The sequence below is a fragment of the Pelecanus crispus genome, chromosome 1, assembly GCF_030463565.1.
Source record: "Pelecanus crispus isolate bPelCri1 chromosome 1, bPelCri1.pri, whole genome shotgun sequence".
Taxonomy (NCBI): Eukaryota; Metazoa; Chordata; class Aves; order Pelecaniformes; family Pelecanidae; genus Pelecanus; species Pelecanus crispus.
The window spans coordinates 4,462,784-4,490,412 of NC_134643.1; the positions used below are offsets into that span (position 1 = coordinate 4,462,784).

At 46.3% G+C, this 27,629-nt stretch overlaps 1 protein-coding gene across 1 annotated transcript; it reads left to right on the plus strand.

Annotated features, from left to right (window-relative positions):
• The first annotated feature begins 23,343 nt into the window (after window positions 1-23,343).
• LOC104030489 (endonuclease domain-containing 1 protein) lies at window positions 23,344-26,415 on the plus strand. The gene is made up of 2 exons (XM_009482210.2): window positions 23,344-23,628; window positions 25,870-26,415. Exons 1-2 carry the CDS (start codon window positions 23,344-23,346, stop codon window positions 26,413-26,415), a joined length of 831 nt encoding a protein of 276 aa, XP_009480485.1.
• Window positions 26,416-27,629: the final 1,214 nt, after the last annotated feature.

A 27,629-nucleotide genomic window follows, 5' to 3' on the forward strand; every position in this document is an offset into this window, starting at 1 on the left:
CGGGAGCTGCTCGCTCAGTGCCAGCGCTGGGCAGATCAGAACAGCTTACTGAGGCACCGTGCTGCTCCCATCCCCTGACTGCACCGGGTCTTCTGTTTAAAAGAAGAACTTGCTGTTCTTTCGCACTCGGGGGTAGGAAATGGTCATGTGACCTTCTCAGCTTCTGCTTTTCACTTTCTCATCGTAAGCAGCCGTGCTGATGACCCCACATGCTCCCAGTCAGCAAGTTTCCCATGCGTGACTAAAGTTCTTTCTAGCTCAGAAAACACAGGAGGGAAACCTTCCCTTCACTTCCCATCCCTGGCCAATATTTGCTCTTGGGAGTTGTGCTGGCCATTGAACATCGGCAAGAGTTCAGATACTCAGAGTCCAAATCCTTCTGAGACGATGCTGCAGGGACAGCGCGTTTGACAAATAATGTCTATCAAAAGTCACCCTTTTCCTGTGTGCACAAGTGAGCCTGCTGAGCAAGCCCAGCTGTCACAGACCTTTGTCACAACCTTGAGCGAGCAACTGCGCGTGTGTAGGATGTTAGTTACGTCTTTGTGTTTTGCATGGAAACAAATCCCTCCTTTCACAGTACAAAAAGCCTCCAAAAATTCCCCTGCGTACTGAGTTGCAACGTGGTGTCATGTCAGTCCGTCAGTGAGCCCTGTCTCCGTTATGGCGCTGTAATGACTGGAGGTGGTCGGCTTTGTAGCCTGCTTTGGGAATGACTGGGGTGTAAGAGATTTAGGGGATTGAATTACAAACGCCTTCTCCTCCCTGGACAGGCCCTGTTTGTGTGTGCTCCCACTACAACAAGGCACTTGGGGCTGCTGGCGGAGCTTTGAGGACAATTTCTAGGCATGTCTGCAGGAAATGAATGGCTTCAAGGCCATGCCCTGTCCTCCTCCACCCTGGGCAAGATGTGGGCTATGTGGAGAGGAGCTTCCTTCCCTCAAAAAGACATTCATAGGCAGTGTGTCTCCCCTGGAAAGAAGAGAAAATAAGCCCTCCTTCCTCCTTACGCTTTCCAAGAATCAGAAAATAAATTAATCCCTTTCTTCCGCCCCCGCCCCAGAAGTGGGGAATCAGCAGCTTGAATCCCCGTGCCTGGGGCACCTGGGAAAACATTCCTGCAGCAGCGGATGAGCCCCAGTCACAGAAGTAACTCTGTGCCACCCCGGTGAAGATGACTTACCCTGTGCCCAGCAAGTGATTTGCAACCATACATTTCCCCCAACCCTGAGTGAGAAACCACCTAACACAGATGCAGTAGTTTCCCTTTCACACACTCCAGCCCCTGCAGAGCTTTGTGGGTTCCTTCCTTTCTGCTCCCTTTCTGAGGCTTTTGTCTTCAAATCTCAGCATCTTCTGAACCTCACCTCCATCATGCACGTGCTCACCCCTGCCCCAGGGAGCTTTAATCACCATGGGGCGAGGACACCCAGGACTGGAAGTGTCCAGCAAGCACTGCTGTCCAGGAACTGCCACTTGCAACTTCTCTGGCTTTGAATGCCAAATATTAGGAGGAATGCACGAGTCTGGTCACACTCAAATGCTGTACAATGTGTCCTACAACGTTACGTTGCCCGTTACCCAAGTGGGATCATGGATAATTCAGGGAATATAGGGGTTGCGTGCCATCTTGCCTGGACACCCAAGCTGTGAGCCTGCCTTCATTTTAATCCATCCTTTCACCATTGCCATTGTTCAATACTTTGAGGTGTAGGGAGGGAAGTAAGCGTTGGCCTACACGTATCTCCTGAGCCATCCCATCCTGTGCGCTGAAGGAAGGCTTTCCCTCCCAGTGACTGGGTCTTTAGGAACCCGCTTTCATTCACAGCATCCACCCTTGTCTCCTCCAAAACCTCCTTCCTGAAGGTCTTCCCTGTGGTTTTTGCACCACCTATGATGCTGCTTTGCCTCCTTGAAACATTGACAAAGTGTAACCACTTCCCCATCTTCTTGCTCAATAGTTGTCCCAAAAACACAGGTGTCCTTCTTCCCTATTCATGCCCTCCCTGAACTTTTGTCCTTTGCCTTTCTCATTGCCCGCTTTCATTTAAGTGAATTTAAATTGAAACAAGCACCCAGGATGGGGTTAGAAATTAATGCTGTACAGTTAAAATTCTCTTGATTTTCTGGGACTGGGAAAAGCTGGAGCCCAAATCTGCTTACACTGGCCCACCATGAAGAGGGGCAGCCGTGGTCTTGCTTGTCCCATAGACCTTCCACCTCTGAAAGAGTTAATGCTGACACTCAAAGGAGAATAAATTGTCAATAAATGCTGCAGCTTTAGCAAGGAAGCTGTTTCAGATTCATGAACTACGCATAAATTGGATGTCACCTGAAGTGTTGCTTTGCTCCCACAAGGTCTGTGTTGAAGGGGGTCATTTCTGGCAGGGCAGACAGCTGGATGGGAAAGGAATAACATCTGGGGTTCTGACATGGGGACAACAGGACACGGCCCTGAAAGTCAGCTGGGAGACATGTAGTGAATGACCCAGGCTGGAGACCAAGGATGACCCCACAGCGCCCGTGACCTTGTCTCTGCCCAGCAAGAAACGGGGCTCAGAGGTATGGCCTATGTTGGATGTCCCGTTCGGGGGAAAGCCAAAAATCACTTTGATTGGAGCAGAGATTTTGTTCAGAGAGAAGAGCCTTCATTTCCCTTCCATCTTGCAGTACAAAGCTATGCCTGGCAGGAAGCGGAGGATCTAGTACTTAAAAAATTGCTGTTGACACAGGGAAGAGGTGAGAGCAGAGAGGACCACAAGTGCCAGGAGAATAAATACCGTGCAGCTAATGATGTTTTTGAACTTTCTGAAACTGCAGATGATCTGTTTGATTAAGTCACAGCTATCTGCCTATCATGTAGCTGATGAATACATATCATGTAGAAGCATCTCTGTATTCTCTGCTATATATAGATATATGATATATGAATAAATATAGTATATCTAATACACTGGAGGCCTCTGGGATATAAGGATAGTTTTCCCAGAAACTGTATCCAGCTGAGACCTCTGCTACTTCCAGTTATGTGTACATCTTTTTTAGGTGTCCTAATCAAATTTTGATGACACTTGAATTGGTGATTGAAAACGAGGACTTTAACAGGAGGTGCCTACCCGCAAATGGTCTTACTCACCCACCGTGGTCTACAGTCTTTCATATTCAAAGAAGAGAGATATGAAAGTGGCTCCAGGGACGGGTGTGTCTGGCAGATCCAGACAGTTAAATGATTGGGTAGAAAGAAAGAAGAAAGGAGCTCTGACTCAGAACTGTCCTTCGCTGCTGAGCGTTCCCCAGAGGGCTCAGGGACAGCAAAAAATTGTCTTCATCACTGCTGTTGGGAGAGATGCAACCAAGCTGAAGGATTTCAGGGAAGACTGGTCTTCATTTCCCTCATCTAAAGACCAAATCTACAGGGACATGATGGCAGCTGCAAAGACATGAAGCTGAAAGAAAGTGGCAGGGATTAATCGTGCCCTTTTTAACATTTTGGAAGGACATTGGTCGGAAGCATATCGAATGTTCTTTAATCAGGCAGTTGTGGAGTCTTTCACACCTTCAGGGCACATTTTCAATAGTTACTAATTTCCAAGGTAACTGAGCAAGATTCAGTTTTATGACTTAGTGGTGGGAGGAAAACATCTCCAAAAAACTGAGTCATTTAATCTCAGGCGTACAGTAAATCAACAGCAAACTCAAGCACAGTCATAAGATTAGAGATACAGACATGTGGCTGACCTCAAAGGTCATCCCATGCATTTCCCAACCAAACCCCAGAAGTAATTGTGCTTGTGGTTTACTTGAAGGACATCCCATAATGGAGACCCCACTACCTCCCCAGAGAGTCTGTTCCAGTACCCGGAAAGTTAGAGAAACCTTCCTAATGTCTAACCCAAACTACACTGAGTTTTGCTGAGTTTAATCCATGGTTGTCTCATCCCACATGGGCAAGGAGAGCAGAAATCATGTGCGCACTTGAAGGCTGCTGCCCAGTCCCCCAGAGTCTCCTTTTCAAAAGTAATATATTATTTCAGTTGTTCATCACAAGTTGTGTTTTTCAGAAGAGAGATCTCTCATTCCTGGATTCCTCCTGGCTGACTCATTTTATTGACATGAGGTGCCCAGAACTCGGTCTGCCACTCTAGCTGGGGCCTTACTGGTGTTGATGTTGGGGATGGCATTTGAATCTTTGAGGAAGCTCACACCAAAATGTCATATCATGATGCCGTTGCGTGCTGTTCCATGGTGGACTATAGGATTCACCACTGTCACAACCAGCATCACAGCACCGCCAGATACCAACAGCTTTAGGCACCATAACTTTCAGATTAGCGCTGATATCTATAATGCCGGTCTTGCGATCTGCCCTTCAACAGCTGCCCAGGCTGGTCTGACCCCGCGGTACCTCTGTCTCTATCAGATCCATTCCACTTCTCAGATCTTTGTTAACTCTAATTGTGGGTGTGGGGTGAGGATGAAGTGGAACAGTTCCTTCATGTGTCTTGAAGGCTCTCCTACCATGCCTATGAATTTCAAGGTGGGGTTTTTTTTTCCCCAGAATATTTCTCTAATTTGTTTTGATCACTTTGAATAATAGTCCCACTCCCCCATGTCCCATGTTCCTGCTTGGAACAGTCTGTGAATTTAATAAGGATACAGTCTTCTCCTTCAGCTGAGCTACCAATGAAGATGTTGAACAGGACCTCGGACAGACTTTGTGAAAACCCGTGGCTATGTTCTTCCACTCTGGTGTGGCCCATTGAGGGCAGCTCCCTGGCAGCACTCTCCAGCACTTCCCACATACATCCCAATGCATTGCATCAGCCTCCGGTCTCTCAAATAATGCCACGGGAGAAATCATCCAAAGTCTTTTTAAAGAGAAGCAATATGAAATCATCTGCCTCTCCCTTACCCACAAGGTCTGTTACCATGACACAAGAGGAAATCAGACTGGTTTGAGAAAACCTGGTCTTGACAAACCCCTCTCTCCTGTTACTTTCCAGGTGCTTGCAGAGAGTTGGTCTCAGCAGTCATTCCAGAATGAAGTTTATCCTCCCAGTCCACAGGTTCCAGGATCTGTTTTTTCCTCTTAATCTAAGCATGACTTCTTCCCTTTCTCAATCTGAAAGCATCTTCTCACCCTGCTCAGGTTCCCCAAGACACCTTCTAGTGGCTATTTTTAAGTATCTCAGAAGAGTCCCTGAGACCCAGGCAAGTTGAAGGTATCTGCTGCTTCTGGGTATCTTCAGCTTTGTAGGTGTCACCCATCAATCACCCACCCTCTGCAGCGAGCAGCAGATCAAAGTTCCTCCTGGTCATATTATGATGGTCAGAGCACATAAGAAGGGATTTTCCATTGCCCCAGATCAGTTTTGTGTTATGTTTTGGCCTTTCTGATTTAGTCCCAGTGTGCTCAATACAAGGAGGCTCATCTTTCTGAAGCTGACCTAGTTTCTGCTTTCTGTATGCCACCTCCTGAGGCTGAGGTCAACAAAGAGCTTGAGATTTACCGTACCTGTAACGATGCTTCTTTCCTTCGCTTTAGAGAACTTTGTGCTTGAGATCTCATTATCGTTTATTTTGAATTGAGAAACAAGTCAAGCACACAGGCCCACTTATGTTCAGCTGCAAGCATTTGCAAATCTGAGTTTCAAAACTCTTCCAAAACAGACACTTTTAAAGAACAAGAATAATGGTTATTCATAAAATCATTCACTAAGGGAAAGAGCAGATTTTGTGACCTAAAATAGTGAATTTGTGTGTTGTTGCCTGTCTCATGTAAGAAAATCTTTTCAATTATGAAACTCTGGAGCTGTCCTGAATTGCAGCTTGTAGTACAGCAAGGCTGGCTATGTCCTCTTTGAAGTGCTGATGCACTGAACGTTAAATCAACCTTTCAGCAATTTCAGTAAGAAACACATTTAGGATTTACAATAGGAAAAAAAAAATCCCGCAGCAAGGGCGGCCAATGCAGTTAGGTAATGCAGGTAGGCATTCATTGCCCAGGCATGTGGCAGAGTCTACAATAAGTAAGTTTTTGTGAGTAGATGGGACAGGCAGCTGCCAGGAATGGTGTACTCTGGATTGAACACTTTTGGAGGCTGGTGATGAACTAAATGTCCTTTCCAGGTCCTTCTGCTGTGCTGTTTGGGACACTCACAAGCTCCCAAGTGTGTTATGTCGGTCATATTGAGGTAAGGAGGCTGAGGCACAGGATTTAGGAGTTTGCAGTGGTCCTTCGGCAAGTCCCTGTCAAAGCTGAGATCAGAGCTCAGCAAATCCTGGCTCCTGTTCTGCAGCCGGCGGGCTGTTTTTCATAACGGCAGAGACAAGTCAAAGGAGGACCAGGTCTGACATTTCTCATAAAGAATTTCCCCTGTGTTTGCAAGTTAAGCGAACGCCATTGTGTTTTGCCAGCGAAACCCAGTTGCAATTCAGCTCTTGCTGACTGGGGTAGCTTGGTTCAAAGATAAAGAGCTTTTCTGTGTTGGGGTAAGGATTCAAGACAGCAGGCTTGCTGCACTCGTGTCAGTCCCCAGCCGAAACCAAGGTGCTGCGGTATCGGTAACTGCTGCGTACGTGGAAGTGTCGCACCACTTCCTACGTGCGATAGTGAACACTATCTAGCACACACTCCACACAACCCCCTTTCCTGTATCGGGCTTGCTGACAATGAACAGGGCAGCTTTGCTTCTCTTAAAATGAAAAGACCGAAAAATGTCCCGGCTGTGCTTTCCCATTTGCAAAGCAGCAGAGAGAGATGGTGGCTCCCAGGGAAAGCCCCTTCCCCAGCGAGATGTCTCGTTGCCGCGCAGAGAGCGGTGCTGCGGGCAGGCTGTTTTCCTTCTCCTGTGTGACGTCTGCAGAGTGCCCTGGATGGGACGAAGCAAAATACACGTATTAAAAATAGTTGAATTTTTTCGAAAGTAAAACCTCTTGCCTTGTGTTTGTTTGCTGATGTAGATTGCTGAGAGCCTGACAGCTTTGGGGCTAGGAAGGTGGGACTTTGAGGATGGGTTTTGTACAAACAACATAGTCAGGAAACAGAAAAGTGCAGAGTTTTTAATACCTTGTGTCTGTGTGTTTTTTGTCCTTGAACATCACTGGGCAGAAGGTAGATAAAGAAATTCTCCATAGTGGCTTTTTTTTCCCCCCATTTTATCAATAATGTTATCTAACCTTATTGCAATTAATTGCAATAATGAAATAAAAATATATTAATTGCAATGTTTGTAACTTGCGCTGAAATTCATCTTCTACTAGAAAGTCAGTCCATGACTGGAAGAGAAACCAATAAAGCTATGAGTTTTTACCTGCCATTAGTAAATGTTATTTACTTGTCTTCGGGGACAGATTGTTCCTGCAGGCCAATTTGTTTGGATGACTGAGAATAAATAACATGCATCCTTTTAAAGGCTGCCTAGATGAGCTGCCTGAATGGATGCTAAATGAAAATAGTTTGGAGCACGAAGGAGTAGTTTGAGAGTAAATAATATCTTTAAGTCTGTTCCTCTATTTTCTCTTCTGAACGTTTGAGTGATTTCAAGAGCAAAAATAAAAGTTCAATATATAGCATTACAAGCGGAGGAAGAATCTCAGATGAGCAGAAGACTTCATGTTATAAGCACTGACAAATAACACCCAAATAGCTGGAGGGCACCTGTGATCTTTAGGAGAGATCAGCTCTGTAATGGAATAATCTGGCTGAGCAGTTGCCCTAGGTTACAATAAAGAGGGGTGTTACCTGTTTTAATCCTGCAGAAGAATTATGTTTTGAAAGGTTTATATTAAACAAATGCATGGATTTTAATGGCAAGTTTGTGCCACTAACCCCAACGTGCTTTCCAAATAAAGCATCCCTCAGTGTCCACGGGAATATCCAGGAGTAAGTGTGAGAGTGGTACAAAAAGAGAGTACGTACTCAGCGTTGTGTTTCCTGTACGCACCTCCCAGGATACCATGTTGGGGCTGATGGTAACAGCTCTGCATTTATCAGAAACTTTTCTTACCACTGAAAAAACTGAAAAGTATCAGCCAATGCATTTTGTGCTGATTTCTGTGATTTAGGTCTGTGGCTGACTTAAAAACAAGAACCAGGACATAGAAACCAAGCTCTAAACCTGGTATTTTCTGTCTTCTTACTGCTCCAGCCTTACCCACATTGACCTGTATTTTGGTCTTATTTTGAATAACTCTCCAAATCTTTTTCATAATGCTCATGGGTTTATAAAGATTTGCCTTTTGCCATTTGAGGTTGGACTTGACTCCATGTTGACTCCTTCCCCCCCCCACCCTGCCGCTCCTTTGGGTGCTGTAACCTCCCTCTGTAACCATAGGGAGGTGGGTTTTTTTTAACAGAGACTTCTAGTTTTTGCAGATACAGGAGTTAAAGGGAGAAAAAAAAGAGATGTAGGTGGCAAATTCCAGGTCAATCTCCTCATTCATTGCCCCTGTGGGGTCAGCATCCACACACTGAGCATGAGAGACACAGCTTCGGCTCCTACTGAAGCCACATTTCACATCTTGTGAAGCCCAAGCAAGGACAAAAAGATCATCATGGAAAGCCTGAGGTTGGAAGGGAGCTCTGGAGAGTTCAAACTTCTGCTTGTGGCAGATCTAACATCAGTGCTGGATCAGGCTGCTCAAGGTTGACTCCATCCTGAGTTTTATGGTGTCTCCAAGTGTTGACGTAGGACAGTTTGAGCAAGCCCACCACTTTGCATCCAGCACCTCCACCATGAGGTTGGTGTGCTTCTGGTTTAGGGTTTCCCACTCCCAAAAGCTGCTGGTGGCATTTGCTCTTGCTTTTCCCAGGCGCAACAGTCTATACTCAGAACTGGTGAATCTGACTTTTTCTACTAAGGCAACCTAGAGATCCAGTGAGGGCAACCAGGTGTGGTCCAACCCCAAAGATTAAACATGCAGAAACACCTAAAAAAACCTGGAAAGATTTATTACTAATGGGATCTGCCTCTTATCAGCTAGTCTGGATTTCAAATGCATCTCCTGTAAAACAGTTTTGCTGGGCTGGTTTCCTCGCTGGTGTCAGCAGATACTTCTTCTTTTGCTTTTCAAGAGCGAAACAGCCTCTGGTTAGACCCATATGGTGGACTGCAGGTCAGCTGCTGTTGCAGCTTGCATAGACACAAGGCTGCTGCTGCCCAACGCTTCTCTAACCTCATCAGCTACCTTCTCTGCCCCGGCAAATATCCCCCGCTGAGAGATGGGTCCTGGCAGTTGGTCCTTGCTGTGAATTTTGGATTCTAGGGAAGCACCTTCATCTTAGGAAAGGCATCAAAGAGCAAGCTGAGGTGAGGTCTGAGCTGGCTGCGTGCAGGTTTCTGCGTTTCCCTGCTGGGTTCCTGTCTGCTTCTGTTTGAGGAAAATCTTTGTTCATCGCTGAAGAATTTGCCTGTTGTTATGGCTCATTTTCTCACCCTGCTCGAGTTAGACCTGCAGACCCGTCAGCCCTCCATGTTCCCATTCCTCTCACCCCTACTTGGAAAGACAGATGCTGCCCGTATACAACACTTTCAAAACCATGTTGGTGCAGAAACCCACAAAACAAAGGAAATGCTGAGTTTAGCTTACCACAGTTCATGACTCACTGTATCTTGTTGACATACTCCTGGAAATACCCATTCCAAATTTCCCCACTTGCTTATTATGGACACAGGTATATTTTTATAGTAAACTTGTTCTCTGCATGCTTATAGTGAAAACGAGCATTGAATTCTTCATCCATAGCATCAAAATTCAGGATTTTCTCATGCATCCTATTGGCAATGGCCATGTTTCACAAAATGGTATCTCCAGCAGAAATCTAAGCCACAAAGGAAGTGTCATTGGTCCTCTTGGATTGCGCTCAGCCCTCTGAGGTCATCTATTTGGGCTGAAGGGGGAGTGTTACAGGGTAAGGCTGCATCACAAGGGGAAGAGTCAGCCTGGAACAGGCATAAGCTGACTGTTGACTTGCTCTATTGCATCCATGAGCTAGCTCTTGGTCTAGCAGGAGGTCTGACTCAGAGCAAGTCACCCGCACAAACAGCTTTTGACTTCACTTCTCAAGCACCCCAACATCTACCCATAGCTAGTTTAGTATGAGCTCATCTTCACACTAGGTGATTTTTCTGGTGCTAACAGCTATTTTGGGCTTAAGTAACATGCAGAGCACTACTCTAAACCCAGCCAACCCTGCCAAAAAGTAAGAAAAAAAATATGTCTGGTCCTCACCCTCTGTTCGTTTCTCCAACCACATCAAACAACTGGATCTAAGAACATTACGACTGAATTGCATGAAGTGCATCCTTCCCTCCTATTCCTTGCTATACTGATTATTTTTCTGTTGTGCTCTCAAGAGAGCATCTTGCCGCACAGGAAAGGTGCTGCGAGTGCAGCAGGTCCTCCTAGAGAGTTACGAAATGCCCCTGAAATTCCTGCTGGATTGACGTGCCAAGTCATGAGAATGGATGTTTGCATCAAAGGCCTGTTGCATCAAAGGGGCTGGTTGCATCAAAGGTCTGTCCATAAGCAAAGGAATTTGGAAAAGGGTAGCATTTGTATTTTTATGTTATGCTTTGGCTAAGTAAGTAATATAAAATAGACACCACATATATAGAGATGGTAATGTAAAGTGGGACTCATCTCATGTAATCTTAGAGGTGTAAATCAGAGCTTGTCACCCTGGGATCCCTTATAGACATCAGAGAGAAATAAGCACTTTTATCATATAATTCACTTCACCTGCCTGGTGTGAACTGTGCCCTGGAAACGTGTATTCATCTTTTATTGACTAAAGGGAGTGCTGAGCACTAGCTCTTCAACAGGGGGAATCCTGCTTGGCCACCAACAGAGCTCCAGAAGCAGATCTGGGAGTCTGAGTCATTTTGACGGGGTGAGCTAGGAGGGGATTATTGCAGTTGGTTGTCTGTGTTAGTCTGGCTTCAAGGGACAGTTTCTTGTGAATACAGCTTAATTAGGAAATGTTCCTGGCCAGGATTTGAGTCCTGGCTACTTCCTTCACCCACACATCGTGATGCAGCAGCGGGCCTCTGTGTCTGAGCACTGTCTCTGTATTCCCACTGGTCCTCAGCTTACATTCCAGATGCAAATTTTAAGTAGCAGGTAGTAGAGAGCAGATCTTGTTGATTTTAGATTTGGTCACAGCCTTTAACATATACATCCTTGAAATGCACTTGGAAAACATTAACATCTTATGTCTTGGGCACTTGAAATGCAAAGGGTTTCATGCTGACCTCCCACCGTATGCACTCAACTTAAGTGGTTGGCTCGTGCTCTTCGTCCACTGTCAGAAAAACCATCACCTTGCAGCTGGGAAGAGCAGGCTGTTTGCTCATGCTCTCTTAAACACAGATCCTAACGTAAACTTAGTGGGTTTGTTGAATGAACTCTTAAGATCAACCTCCTAATGGCATTTTAGCACTTAATACCCAGTGGTTTTATCACCTTCCCATAAGCTAAGTGTTACATCTGAATCCTTCTATCACAAGTACATTTAGGAATCAATGAGCATGAGCACTGACCAAGATTTATGAATCAAGGATCTGTTTAATTAGAAGTCTGGGGTTTTTCTGTAATGGCAAGAAAGTCACAAATACATAAAATGAAAAAGCATATAGTTAAGATTATACTTAACAGGAATAAGGTCTCTCCTGGCAGCTTCAGCATCTCTGAGGGCTTTCTCTTAAATCACAACTTCTGTCTCTTAACAGAAGATGATGCCTGTGTATCGGCAGGATCTGCCACCCTCCTACGGTGCAGCATTATCACATGTCATCTGGCTAGAGGCAGTGAGCACTGAATGACTAGACATGTCATCTTCAGAGGTGAAGATCAGGGTTGCCCACAGTGGACAGCTGGCTCTTCCTGCCGTGCCACATCCATGGGCTTCAAGGGATGCCACGTCCAGCAGAAACAACCCAAGGCATGACCCCTGAGCAAAGGGGCTGCTCTTCCTAATTAGCAATGAGGCTTTCCCTCTGGAGTTTGGTATGACATATTTCCGCTCACAGTCAACAACCTCATTTCCATATAGAGTGAGCCAGCAGCCTAACTGGAAATCTTCATGTTGACGTAACTGCTAATTACCGTCCGCATAATTAATGTGCAGTAACACAGCCTGTGTTTATTGCAGAGAGGGCTAACCTGGGGCTCCCGAGTGGTTGAAGTGCAGTTCTCATGGTGGGGTGATTTTGCATGGCTAGCAGAACTGGGTTGGTGCAAAGACCGTTGGATTACCATCAGCCTCTCCTTGTCGGGGGAGATGAGCTGATGGGGTTTCATTCATCTGGTTGGTGTCTATCCCCCAGAGGATTCTGAACCAGGAATCTGGAAACATGCCCTCCTCCTGGCTCTCTGAGGTACGTGGTGGGTTTTTTGTGACTTTGGACTGTAGAAAGACTTTAATGTACAACTCTCAGGAACAGGGAATTTGGCCATCTACTGCCTCATTATAATTTTCCAGACAAATTTTCCAACTCGCACATCTGAGTGTGTCGGGGCAGGGCAGGGCAGTGGGGGGAGAAGATGGGAGGTGCATCTACCATACGTTCATAGAAATGTTGGTTGGCAACATCAGCTGGAGGACTCTATTTCAACCTCCTGCTTGAAGCGGAAGCACTGTCAGCTCTAGACCAGCTTAGCCGTGCTTTCATCCAGCTAAGCTTTGAGTCACCTCCACAATTCATCATTTGTCATTTCCCAACAACCTGTTGCAGTGCTGTACTACCTGCCTAGAGACATTTTTTATCCTGCTGTCCAACCTGCACCTCCCAAGCCACAGTCTGTGGCTGTTGCCCTTTGTTATAGCACCTGGCTCTACCACAAAGAGCTTGACTTCGTTATCTTTGCCCTTCCAAGTAGCTGTAGGCAGCTATTGGGCTACCCTTTAGCCTCCCCTTTGCCGGGTTCAACAAGCCTCAGTCCCTCAACCTATTTTCCTAAGACGTGTGCCTCATGCCTCTGACCGCCTTGGTAGCATATCTCAGAGCAGCTCCAAACCAGTCAAGTCTCAACAGGATTTGGGAGTCCATGTACACGGTGAAATCCTGGCCCTAATATACATGCATCTTCGAGGAAAAGAAATCAAAGGAGTCTTAATAAACAGGTTGTATTAATAAGTAAAGATATTTCATCCTCTTAAAAATGTATCTGTATGAAACCACAGCATGGATTAGTTTCCATACAGACCAGCCTGTTCATGAAATCATGTGTCAGGAATAGTGTGGCCAGCAGGAGCAGGGAGGTGATTGTTCCCTGGTGCTGGTGAGGCCACACCTGGAAAACTGTGTCCAGTTTTGGGCTCCTCACTATAAGAAGGACATTGAGGTGCTGGAGCGTGTTCAGAGAAGGGCAATGAAGCTGGTGAAGGGTCTGGAGCACAGGGCTGATGAGGAGCGGCTGAGGGAACTGGGGTTGTTCAGCTTAGAGAAGAAGAGGCTGGGGGGAGGCCTTATCGCTCTCTACAGCTACCTGAAAGGAGGGTGTAGTGAGGTGGGTGTTGGTCTCTTGTCCCATGTAGTTAGCGATAGGACGAGAGGAAATGGGCTCAAGCTGCGCCAGGGGAGGATTAGGTTGGAAATTAGGAAAAATTTCTTCATGGAAGGGGTGGTCAAGCATTGGAACAGGCTGCCCAGAGAGGTGGTGGAGTCACCATCCCTGGAGGTGTTCAAAAAACGGGTAGATGTGGCACTCTGGGACATGGTTTAGTCTAGTCTACCCTTGATTGGTTTAGAGTGGACTTGGTAATGTAGGTTAATGGTTGGACTGGATGATCTTAAAGGTCTTTTCCAACCTAAACGATTCTATGATTCTATGATTCTCATCAAAGCACAGTCGTGAGTGTTGCTATAGCTTATGTAGTGTGCTTTTATCACTGCGCAGTGGAAGGAAGGAAATCCCACAGATTCAGGGTCCAGAGTTGCTTTAATGTCTTGGGACTTCCTTTTTACCTGAGGAACAACTGCAGAGTGTGAGATACTTTCCAGTCCAACCTACTACCCTTTGATTTCCCTTGATGTCAACAAAACCAGCAGTCAACCTGAGCAGTGCGTCAGCTTGGTGCTGCTGCTTTTCTCCAGATAAAATTTGCACCTTGCTGGAGGTGAGTGACCTGCTGCCCATAAATCTGAGCAAAGCCTGGAGGAGGGGGAATGGGGCGTGCTCCAAGCTTGCAGGGAAAGTGCATTTGCTCACTGGATCGCCTTGACGGGCTGCGCTGAAGGCTGGAGTTTGAGTACAGCAGCAAAGGCACCATGCTGCTAAGTTGAACGAGGGACCCCATTGAGGGAGAAGCAAACTGGAGGGATGGATGAAAGGGGTCTCATAAGCCCTAGAAAATGCAAAAGGACAGATCCCAGATCTGTCTAGACCTCCACTTTGGTGCTAATCTTTCAGGATCCAGGCCACGTGAGGAGGTATTGCTGGGAAGATCTAGTTAGGAGTGATCCATGCTTACTGACAGGAATGTGCGTGGTCCCTCCTTTTCCTCTCACGAGCATACACCTCCTCCACCCCTGACTGCCCAGCCCTGACCTCACTGGCAGGATTTCCCCACTGATTCAACACTTGCCTTTTTTAGTGCAGCACCATAAAATCAGCAAGGAGCCAGCCCTCCCCACCCTGAGTCATGGGGTTAAGTTTCTTGAACTTCGAACAAACAAATTTTTTTCTGTGGGGAAACCCAGCTGTCTGGCATAAGCTAGACTGCATCTGCAGCCACTTCTAGTCCACAAAAGGTGTTAAGACACAGAAGTTCTCTGCTGATTTTCATACCACAGTGCGAGAACCGAGCTTCATCCTGGGTACGTGGGAAAGTGCTGCTTCGAAACCTGCAGATGTGACCCCCGTGATGGTGTTACTTGGCCTGCAATGCTTTTCCAGATGAACCCCAAAACCAGAGTCACCAAAAGAGGCAGTGGATTTATCGTGCAAGGCTTTTAAGTATCTGTCGTGGTTTAGCCCCAGCCAGCAACTAAGCACCACGCAGCCGCTCGCTCTGAACGACAGATACTTAAAAGCCTGGATGGATTGAAACCATCCTCTGGGTTATGGGCCCAGCATGCTTCCACTGATACTGTCCTGGTTTCAGCTGGGATAGAGTTAATTTTCTTCCTAGCAGCTGGCGTAGTGCTGTGTTTTGGATTTAGTAGGAGAAGAATGCTGATAACACGCTGATGTTTTAGTTGTTGCTAAGTACTGCTTATGCTAGTCAAGGACTTTTCAGCTTCCCATGCTCTGCCAGGTGCACAAGAAACTGGGAGGGGGCACAGCCAGAATAGTTGATCCAAACTGCCCAAAGGGCTATTCCATACCATATGACGTCATGCTCAGTATAGAAACTGGGGGGGGGGGGGTTGGCTGGGGAGCAGCAATCGCTGCTCGGGAACTGTCTGGGTATCAGTTGGTGGGTGGTGAGCGGTTGCATTGTGCATCACTTGCTTTGTATATTATTATTATTATCATAATAATGCCCCAGTTTATATACTGAGCATGACGCCATATGGTATGGAATAGCCCTTTGGTCACTTTAGATCAACTAACCTGGCTGTGTCCCCTCCCAGTTTCTTGTGCACCTGGCAGAGCATGGGAAGCTGAAAAGTCCTTGACTAGCATAAGCAGTACTGAGCAACAACTGAAACATCAGTGTGTTATCAACATTGTTCTCATACTAAATCCAAAACACAGCATTATGCCAGCTACTAGGAAGAAAATTAACTCTATCCCAGCCGAAACCAGGACAGGGTCTAAAACTCAGACATCTGTGACTGAGCTATCAGCTTTGACTGCCTTTATACTCAACACAGAAATAAACACTTTAATTTGAAGTATTTTACAGTTTTACATTTTACATTTGCTTAACTTGGACTAACACGAACTCATCTCTGGAGATGCCTTTTTCTCTCCATTGACTATAACGGGCAGGTTTGGAAATCTCTTTTTCAAATGCCTGAGTTAGGATGAGTGATTTCGATATAGAGAGATTTTGAGGATGGGCATCTTTTATTATTTCTTCTTTCATAAGATTTTTATGTAAGATTATTTTAAGGTTTCCATTTGTCATAGGTAGAAACACAGCGCTTTTTTACATCAATATTACATCATTGCTTTTGCTGTCCACATTTTACCTCTGCTCCCAGGCAAATATCCTTCTTTTCCCTTGCTGCCGTCTCTTCATCCAACACCCAACCCACAGAAGTACGGGTGTGCATCTGTGACAAGGGGTTTCGGTTATTGCCTAATCCTCCCCAGCGGACTCTGTGCTGCTGCCTGAGAATCAGAAAGTGAAAGTAACGGACTGATTTTTGGTCTCCGAAGCTGAACGAAACTGAAAGAGTGAAAGTAACCACAGGCAACCCGACAGCTGTTGGCTGGTGAGTATTTGTAGTGGGGTGATGCTTCATCGGTGACAAGGAGGAGACCCCACTGTCACCTAAGTGTTACCTGCTCTGCATGCACAGGGCCTGTGGCACTCAGTCTGGTGGAGTTAATATAACTAAAGTCACCCAAATCACGTGCCAAATTTTTCAGCTGAACTGTACCATATTAAAAACACTGTTGATCCTTATGGGGACAGGATGGATTGAGCACGTTCGCCTCCAAAATGCAAGGGTTGCCCTAAGCCAGCATTTGGCATGTTGTGTAGAAGAATAGCTCAAGGTTAAAATGGATAATATACACCTGCTGTCCTTGGAGGAATTAGGCAACACAGTAAATTTTCTACATCCTTACCTTTCCCCTGCATTTTGTCCACAAATGTGATACTTTTTACATAGCCCTGGACAAGGGTTGTGTTGTTTGCATGAGAGATGGGCCCTGTTCCGTAACACAAAGCTGCAAGGCAGAGCTGCTTTGAGACCACTTCTGGGACACTGGGGAGAGACAGAAGAAGCAGCTGCTGCCTCTTCTGGGCACCTCAAATCTTTGGTCTGATCTGGGTCATTTTTTTAACCATGACTTGAAGCTCACGCTCGTTTGAACACCTGGCAAGGGTGAACGTACTTGGTATAGCGGTAGGGTGAGATGTGCATGTCAGAGCATCCTGGTTGTTGCAAAAGAGTGCTCTGGCCTTGAGGTGTCTACGCTCCCTCTCTGTCGTCACTCACATCAGCAGAGTACCTCCCAAAACCAGAGGTGACACACAGGTCAATGAAGGTGGCATGCCCAACATCCGGACATCTTCAGGTCCTGCCTGTGGCCGTGGGATACCAGGATCTTTGCTGCCCTCTAAGGAGAACAGTCCAGAACAGCATACGTCTCCTCAATTCACACATTCAAATGATGTTTCTCGTCCTTACATTTTGTTTTCTTATGCACGTTTGGCTTCTGCTGCTGTGATTTAGTCCTTCCTGAAGACCTGCACTGCTCGATCTACTCAGCATCTCTTTGGCTATTCATTTTCTTCTTCCATGGGGACCAAAGACTCAAGAGAAGGCTTTGGTGGCACCTCTTTTTCTGCAGTAAAAATAGAGCCCACCTCTGACACGACTAGTTCAAAATCCCCTTTTTCTTGCACTGCAGTCACAAGAAGTATTTACATTTCCCTACATTTGAACAGCTACCTCATAGCTTGCCCTGCTTTGAGCAGGAGGTGGGACTGCTGTCTTTAGCATCTGATAGAAAGAAAACTGAGGTAGCTATCAGGAGAACATCCTTGCGGAGAAGTCAGATCTGGACTTCGATACACTTTCCCTAGAAAAATGCTGCAAGTCTTGTTTCTTTTCAACCATGACATGGAAAAATTATTGGAAGTACTTCATCTACGAATCTCTGGGCTCCCAACTGGGACAAGACTGGAGGATCCAATAGGTTTTTTCCATCTCTGACCTTTACAAGTTGAAGAAATAAAGGTTTGTCTTACAGGACAGACCACATGGGAGCTGGCCTGCAGGAGAGCTCATTCAACATCATTCACATGACCTCTCCATCCAGAAAGTGCAGATCTCTGGACAACACGTAGGCACTGCCTACACTGACATGAAAGGCAGAATAGAGCCAGTTATTAGGCATCAGAGCACAATTTTTAGAAAAATCAGTGAAATGCAAAAGCATGACCTCATAGAGCTCAGGAGTGGGACAAGACGTTCATGGCTTCTTCTGGTTATTTCTGGTTATAACAACCAACTCATTGTTACAGTATTCCTGGACTGTTATCTATATTTTAGACACAGTGCATTTTTTGGATACACTCAGGAAAGTTTGCCCAGATTAATTAAAACTGTGGACAAGTGGAAGAGTTTGGTTCCATTCCCACTGCTTGTTCATTCACAACTAAACTGGACTCATTTTCATCCACTTCCAAAAGAAGAGTGCCCACAGAAGGATTTTAAACAGTGCCACTGGTCCACTGTAAGAGTTAATGCAGGTTAGCTTTGTTGATGACCGTTACATGCAAAAACTTTTTGCCATCCAAGGCTGGCTTGCTGCAAATTGCTCTGCGTGGGAGTTCACCATCAGGCCTTTTGAAATCTTGAACTATGTTTCTGTTGCATTTTTGCTATCACAGCTGGGTATTGATTGTGTTACCTAAGCTGGTATCTGCTTTGTCTGCTTACTCTTTCACTGCGGATATTTTAAGTCCTTTCTGAAGAAAGAAGAGTCTTGGTGTTAACTGCTTGTCCTCTTCCTTTCTCTGTATAGAATGATTTTTGTGAGCAGCAGCACTACAACTATGACCTGATACTTTACTGTGTTAAAAACAGAGGACCAACAAGGATTTCCTGGACATCAAGCTCAGCATCTTGCTATTCTTCTTCAGAAATGTCCATCAAATGGTGTCTTAAACTAGAATCCTAGAATCCCATTGCTCCAATACCTCGAGACATGCTTCCAACAGCCAAGCTCTTGCACTGACAAAATGTAGCAGGATCAGATCTGGAGGGCGAGGACAGAGCTCAAGGAGTGAAATCCAGTGCGAAGAGCTGTTTCCCATTGGTGCTTTGACTGGGATACAGGAGGGAGCATTTGCTAGATCAAAGAAACTGAACCCTTGGGGTTCAGAGATATACAGGGTAAGACACACAGCATGTGGCCTGGCACTAGGGGTTGTATAGAAATGAAAAATTCAAGATAAAATAGTCATGTTCCCTGCAGCTTTTAATCAAAATTTGTACAAAATATTGCCAGACCCCTTTAACTCTGCTCCAGTGTGCAGCTCGGGGCAAAGGAACCTTCTTAGAGTCCCTGACTTTTGTCATACCCATTTCTGGTGATTCTTGGTCATAATCATTAACCATTTGTAGTCCCATTTCCACCCCACTAATAATGTAGAAAACCAGCATCTTCCCTCCAGCTGTCCTTCGAGAGACCATAGGAGCCAACCCTTTGTGTTCCCTCTGCCCTCTGAGGTCGAGGGAGTGCAGCCTACCAAACCTTGATCTCTGTATCCATACCCCCAAATCCCTTTTATCCACCCTTTAGGGGAGAAACCCTGTCTCCACCAAGCCTCCTTTCTGGGCAGATTGGGATCCTATTTGAACACAGGCTCAGTGGTGGCTGTAAAGCAGCAAGCCGAGACCAAGATGTGCCCCCAGGATCTCTAGGATGGCATTAGTAAGTGCTGTTACAAAGCCTTTACAATCAGGCAAGGGAAAATATGTAGCCTGACCATATTAATTATGTTCTGAGAGGCTGGAGAAGAGCAGACTTTGAACATCTGTGTGTATTCAGAGACAGGCTGGTTGGTCTAATGCCACCAGAGATGGTCTGCTGGGAACAGAAACGCTTGTAGGTGCTGTGGCAGCAGCATGGGAATGAGGAAATGGAAAGGGAAATCACCAGACATAGTTATCTGCTTCTGACATGTGATGCTGCAAGTCAGCAAACTTGGGAGAAATCCTGAGGAAACGGCAAATAGCAATTGTTACCACATTTCTGGGCAGGCATGAATGAATCTCCCCTGTATAACAAAAGAAATCCTCTTTTTTTCTGTGAGATTCCCTTTGTATGAAAAGGGGCAGATTTATGACTGGGTATATATAGCAGTGGGACTCTTGAGGAATCAGATGACCATTTCCCCAGGGAGAAGAGTGAAGCAACCGTTCAGCTGCTTGTTCTGACACTCTGCTTCGAGGTAAGCCCTTGCTCCTTTCTCACTGTTGACTGCAATATTTAAAGTGTTTCCTTAGCTTCAGAATAAATACACCAGACGAAGGGTGGGCTGCAGTTGCTGAACGCTAACATCCCCCCTCCAAGGAGAAAATGAGAGTTTATACAGGCATTGTATTTTGCAGCTCTTTAACATTTTATATTAGGGAGGGCAAGGACAGAAGGAATGACTTGGGAAAGAAACTCAAGCATAGGAAAGTAAAGATCTGGAGAATATGAGAGAGACACTTAGAGGCAGAAGAGACTGGAAGAAGCTTGGAAATTGTCACCACATGAGCTAATCCTTGGTCTTTGAAAAAATAAGAAAATCAGGTGGGCTCCAGGAAAAAAATCACTTTTGGTGAATTTCAGATCAAAACCTCACAGAAAGAATGCGACTGCCAAAGGGAATAAACTATCCCAATATGAACTGGCACTCCCAGAAGCTGATCCCCCCGACCACATCAGATCTGAAGCCCTCAGCGCTGGCAATGTGTCACCCATCTGGAAAAGTCACCAAAACCTGGTGGGATGTTCTGAAGTGGTGGCAGTGTTCCTGCTGCTCACCTGCTGCCCCAGCCAAATGTTGAACCTGGCCAAGGATGCTTCGGGGAAATGATCAGCATGGAAAGCCTTGGGAACAGATGCACAGGGAGATGCCTGATGGTGAACTGAGATGTCTAATTGTAGGAAAACAGATTCTGTCTTGTTTTTTTTAATTATTCATCTTGATGATTGCGATTTCTCCTGCCTGTCTTTGACATCGTCTTTGACGATGAATTATTCCCTAGGCTCCAGCAAGGTCTTGGCTAGCTAAGAGCCAGCACCAGGCACTGGGTTGTATCTGAATGCCCCTGCCTGCAGCACAGGAGTCTAACAAATGTTCTACAAGATGCACTGAAGATGCTGGGTGCAGACTCCTCTCCTGACCTGAGGTGGCTAGTGCAGCCAGGCGCTCCTTTACACCTGATGTGGCAACATCACTTATCTTACCAATTACTGCCTGCCGATTACAGCACGCACCAAGCAGATGGGAGTTGGGTTTGTACCCTCCTTCATGGGCAGTGTTGGGAAAGGGTAGATTCAACACCTTATTTTGGCCCACTGACAGAGTTTGGCTCACAGGTGTGGGGAAGACTTGATTCAAGGTGATCAGAAATGCCATGAAACACCTTGAATAATTAAGTTTCAGTTGCCAAGTCACCTGGAAAATTCACATAAAAATGTAGAAGGGGGAGGGGGAGCTTATTGAGCACCATAACTCCACTCATGACCTTGCAAAAGACCTCTGGAAAAAAACAGGTCCTGGCTCCACCCCTGGACAAACTTACTCTAAACCCTGTTTGAGGAATCTAACTGCTCTGCCTTCCTGGAGATCATATATAAACCACCCTAAGGTCACAGCAGTTTCAAATCGTAGCAGAGGCATTTGAAAGTCCTCTACCACTTTGGGACCGCAAGAAGAGTCCTGTGAGTAAAAATATTTATGTGCCGTTCTTTCACACAGCAGATTGGTTTCTGTATATCTGAAATTAAGTTAGTAGATATATTTTAAGCTTGTGGAGAGGCTGGTGCAAAAGAAGGACTTTTCAGTAACTTTTCTGCTTGAGCTGGGGCAGATGTTGTCATGCTCTCGAGAGTACTGTAGTAAGTGACTTCTTGTGGTTCACTCTTCTCAGTTTTCAGCTTACTGGTCACCACATTCCTGATCCAGCACTAGTAAAGAGAGAACGGACCAGGTGTCTTGGGTCAGAGCAAGGGTATCTCTAGCTCAATACCCTGAATCCAATGGGAATTAATACATGAGGGTCAGGGAAACGAATAAGAAAAGGGCAAATGTGCAAGGTGACTTTCCAAGCCTTCAGCAGTCCTCAGCTCAGACATTTCCCCAGCCAAATGCGGGGTTTGTGTTTAAAAGGCCATGACAGCTTTCTCTCCCGTGAATCCTTTTAGCTGCTTGCCCTGCCTGCCTTATTTAAAATGCTAATTACTTTAAAACCACTCTGTCGAATGTCTAGCAATGAAAATGGAAATATCACTGCTATCCCAAAGCCTGCAGTGTATCTGAAAGAAAATAAAGCACCCTGCATCGCTGCCAGCATCACAGGGAATTTTTTCAGTAGTTTTGTCCAAACAGAAAGATCTTGCTGATTGCTGAAAATCATGTCAGCACCTGAAAAAGACAAAACAGGACCTGTTTCTGTTCAAGAAATAGAAATTCCTGCACCAGTGCCTTTTACTGTACAGGAAAAATAATCAGCACAGCTAAAGATGTGGATCGGCAGGAATCCTGTGCAGCCGTGGGAAGAGCTGCCCCTCAATATCTGCATTGCTACAGCAGCAGCCAGGGTGCCAATGATCTAGAGAAGTCATCCCTTGTGCTTGCTGCTACCATCTGCTTGGCCTACTTCTCTTTCTCTAAATTCATCGTCCGGGGTTGGGCACCCCGAAAATGCAAGCTGAGCAGCAGGACACACATTTCCCAATGTCAGCTGCCTGAGAGCCAGGACCTCAAGCTGGGCCACTTTGGGTTAAACACCTGACCTAACTTTAGGGGAGATTAATCCCGCTGCAAGCACAGAGGAGTTATGGAAGAGCTGCATGTATATGGGAGCTTGGATGGGGCCAGAGACATGTAGGAAGTGCAGCATCACTGTTGTTTCCCTTCCAAATCCCCCGCGATACTAAAGCCCAGCTCAGCATTGCAGGGGTCTGACCAGAGCACGTCCCAGCTGCAGGTTCTCTGCTGTGGGAAGGCCCTCAGAGCAGAAGGGAGCGAGATGGTATTCTGAAATAGGGGCTCCCAGACTCTGGGTTGCTTCAGGCTTTGTTCTCCAGTGCCGATGCAGAAGCTGAGCTCTTGGCCCACACAGGCAGGCTGGAAAAGGTGGCCTTGTCCCAACACCATGCCTCAGTTCCAAGAAAACTTTGCTGAGTGAGCTGATCAGACATGGGGTGTGTTTGGATCCCTCTTCAGATGAGCTAAATTCTCTCAGTGCTGCCTCCTCTAGGCACCTAAAACCTGGTTTAGATTTCACTCTTATTCCCCTGTTGATTTTTCCATATTGAGGAGGACAGAAGTTGTTCCCTCCTTGGTCTCTGATAGTCCCCTCCTCTGACAGCCATGTCCCACAAGCACAAAAGTGACTCCAGGCCTTGACAAGCTTTCTCCAAGTTGAGTGTCTCTCTGCATTTGCCCTCCAGGTGAGCAAGAGCCCTTCACTTGAAATCCTCCCCACGATGCTGTTGCTGCTGCTGCTGCAGGTCTCGGTGAGCTGCCTCTGGCTGGGACGCAGCGAGGTGGTGACATCCTTTGAAAGTTCATGCCCTCAGTTTTTCTTCCGGGAAACCCCGCCAGGTGAAGCCCTGGAGCCGAAGAGGGCAGCCTGGATCTGTCAGCGTTACAAGAACCAGTATTACTTTGCCACCCTGTACGACAGGAACAGGCGTATTCCTGTATACTCTGCTTACCTCTACCAGCCTGGACCTGGCAAGAGACCTAAAACATGGCTGGTTGAGCCCCAGGTGAGTGTCCTCTCTTACAGTGCATCACCCTCCAGCCATTAAAAGATGAACTGCAGCATTTAACCAAACACTTCTTTTTCCTCCCACCCCCACACACATGCAAATGGACCCACTGGATGGGATTCATCTCATCTAACTTCAAATAGCTTCACCACGCAATTCCTCTGATGCATTTGAGACATCAGCAGGAGGATGAGATGAGTCATATCCTAAAAGCACCCATTTTTCCGCATTGACTTTACAGGAACATTAAGTCAAATTATATTACATTACATTACATTAATTTACATTACGTTAAGTCAAATGACCCCCCTCCCTGTCCCGTGCTGTGGTGGGGGACCAAACAATGGGGAAAAGACATCCAACAGCAGTTAAATTTGAGGGACCAGCTGGGCTCTGGTCTCCACTTCACTCTGAGCTGTTTTGCATCCCTGACATAGCTCATTTGCTTCCAGTTAAGAGTCAGTTTAGCTTTGTAAGTGGCATCAGAGAAGTGCGGAGAAACTCAGAACTGGGTGAGATGACCCAGTGAAAAAGTCCAGGTACAGGCACTCAGTGATGAGAGGGTTGGATTAACGCGGTGAACTTACCGAGTGATATTGCAGGCAGTGAAATGTGAGTAGGATCAGTATCAGTCAAGTCAGAAGTGCACAATGTCCATCCACCTGCAGTTGCCCCTTACCACCATTGCCTCAGGCTTGGTTCAGAAGGATCCACCAGACACACAGATCTCTGCAAACTACAGAGACCTCCCAAACGTCCTTCTGACAAACTTCAGACCTTCAGTAAAAAAGACCAAGCAAATTATGGAACAGAAGAGTAGGAAATTCAGGTCATTGCTAGGGACACAGTAGCAGTAGGTAATTTAGGTGAAAATGAACCACAGAAGAAAGCCATATGCCCTGTTCTAGAGGAAGGCTAAATATGTTTCCCTAAATATGAAAAGAAAGGTGTTATAGTTACCAAAAAAAGCGTTTGCACTTGTTACTCATAGGAACTCAAGCAATAAATTTGGTGTTGCACCACTGCAGCCTCCATATTTAGAGGGGATAAAAACTTCTTTTTTTTCCTCCTGGACCATGGACCCAGGCCATCTGCAAAATCTGTGATTTTGCTAACTTTCTTCAGAGGTCTTTTTGCAGTATTTAGGTTCCCCAGGTCTCTTTGGGGATTATGAGCTCCTTTAAGAGACTGATAATTTCTAACTTATTTTCAGTGATGCTGCAGAAGGAACACATCTGTGCTCCCTGGCACAGAGCAGCTCGGAGACCTGTTATTAGCACTGCAGTAGCAGATCCCACTTGCATTGAGGTGTTTTTGCTTACTGAGCAAAAAGCTGCATCCTCACAGTGAACTACAGCCCTCACAGGGAAACCTCACCTCTAGGATCAGTTTCCCTACACATCTCCCTGTGTATGGGGTTAGGGGAGGCAAACACTGGTGTTTCAGGAGTGTGATACACCTGCAGCAACCACACATACTTCTTCTCAAGTGAGGGGCAAAGCAGGAGAAGAGCAGAAGGGTCTGTCGTCCTCATCTCCTCCTGGTAGTCCTGTGGGCTCCATGGCTCTTCTGCTCATCCTCTTCCCATCCTGTCCCCCTTCAAGGACTCCCTAAGACACCCAAACTTCAAAGAGGATATCTGTGTGCTTGTTTACCCTAAGCTTGTAAAACACTAGGGTGTTGACAGATTGGATTAATAAAAGGTATGAAAACCTTTCATACAGACTGAGAGAGCTCTTGTGGAAACGGGGCTGAATGGAGCAAAGGCCAGGGCTGATGATAGCGTGATTAGATGCAGGTGATGAGGGTTGGATGTGATTAACAGGGGTGGGAGGAACGGGGGAGAGCCCTGGGCAGATGTGGGATGTAGAGAAGGGAAGAAAGGGAACCAGATGCAGCAGGGAAGATGTCTCACAAAAGTCACCTTTCAAACCTGGGAGTGGAAAATGCTCATTGTCTCATGCGTCCACCCACACTCCCACCGCAGGCTGCTGGCTGGATTTCAAAGGTCACAAGTCAAATTGAGAGCAGTCAAATTCTGAGCTTTATTTTTTTTTTTTTAAACTTGTGTTCGTCAGGGAGGGGCAGCTTTATGATTTCTCTCTGATTCATGCATTTTCATACACTGAGATGACAAAAAATGGGTGCTCTGCGCTCAGAGACTTCTGCTCCAGGGAAACATGCTCCATTACTCCCATCCCCAATACTAACACCTTTTCCTCTTCTTTATCTGCCAAGCTGATGGGTCCAACGTATCCCAAGACTATGGAAAGAGAGTGGACCCTCTTAAATGATTTCAGTGGCAGCTTAGAGAAACTCAGGAAGAGCCAGGCTATCCTCCAAGACTACAAGAACCTGACGGGTTTGAACCGTGGCCATTTGAACCCCAGCAGCCATCACCACGACTTTAGCAGCAGGATGGCTACCTTCACCCTCACCAACATAGTGCCCCAGGATGAGAAACTCAATGGTGGTGCCTGGAAGAACTATGAGCAGCAAACTATGATGAGGAGGACCCAGGGCTGTAACACCACCTACGTCATTGTGGGCGCCGTGCCTGGGAACAACTATATCGCCAAGGGGAGAGTTAATAAACCCAGCCACATCTGGTCAAGTGCCTGCTGCGAGGTGGACGCCAACCACAGGAAGGCTTGGGCAGTCATTGCTGAGAATGACAAGAACAAGGTCCAGCTCCTCACGCTGGGGCAGCTGGAGGATGTGTTGACCCAGCTGTATGGGGGGGACCAGGTTTCTCTGTTTGACAGAGCCTGTCCCCGGGAGTAAGTCCCACTTCACATCCCGGGTGTAAAAGGCTCGGGAGCCTTTGCCGCTAGCAGCATCGCCACATGTCCTGTGCACCGTCCATCCTGCTTCCTTCTCTAGCGGTTTTCAAGCTCTGTCTCTCAGAGCACTTTCTCCTCTGATAAAAGGGAGAAAATGGTCAGCAGAGCCTCCAGCTGGTTTGCTTTGCTGCTCACCCTTGGAGGGAGCTCTCAGGGAGGAGTCCTTGCCCTGGCCACTCTGGAGGGGCAGACTGGGTGGGCAAAGAAATCAGAGCTTGTCACTGAGACTAGAGGGGCTTTGCCTTTTTTTCCCTCCAATATTGTCCATGCCCATATACAGATCGTAGTTCCTTCCTCTCCTCGTTAGATATCATTGATAATGTGCTACTGACTTGTCCCTCACATCCTCAGGAAGGGCGTGGGTCTAGGGTGGCTCAGGTTGCCCAGAGAGGTTGTGGAGTCTCCATCTCTGGAGATACTCAAAACCTGACTGGACACAGTCCTGGACAGCCTGCTCTAGCTGACCCTGCTTCAGCCGGGGTCTGGACTAGAGGACCTTGAGAGGTCCTTCCCAATCTCAATAACTCAGTGATTCTGTGATTCATTCTGGGGCTAGAAAAGCAAAGAGCCCAAGGATTGCTGAGAGCCTGTAAGGATTATCCTACAAATACTTTCTGTCCAACACAGCCAATGACCACAGCAAAGGATAAATAGAGAGAAGAAGGTGGAAAGGAGGAAGACAACTAAGCATAGGAGGAACATCCCAGCTCTCTTGAAGTCTGTAGATACATTAATCACAAGGCTCCCTATCCCTGCACTTACATGAATACCATGCTTATGTAAATTTACTAGCAGGTTTTTGTTTGCTTGCTTTTGGACCATGCACCTTGAGAGCAGGAGCTGAGGTATCAGCCAGCCAGGCTCAGGTATCAGATATACAGCGGGCTTTGACCAGTCAAAGATAAATTTCTGTGATACAGTGGTTGGATAATTTCATTCTCTGCTCTGCTTCTGAACCTTTTGTGCACGATTTATGTCTAACTGATTTTGTGAAATATACTTAATGGGTATAAAAGACCAATCTATGCCATATAATTTAGTTTCTGAGTAGTTTACAATATAAATTATTTGCTCCAGTGCTGGATCATAGGGTCACCTTACATGTAAACCAGAATTTGCTTCCCACTGAAATTTGCACTACTACTAATGCCCTAG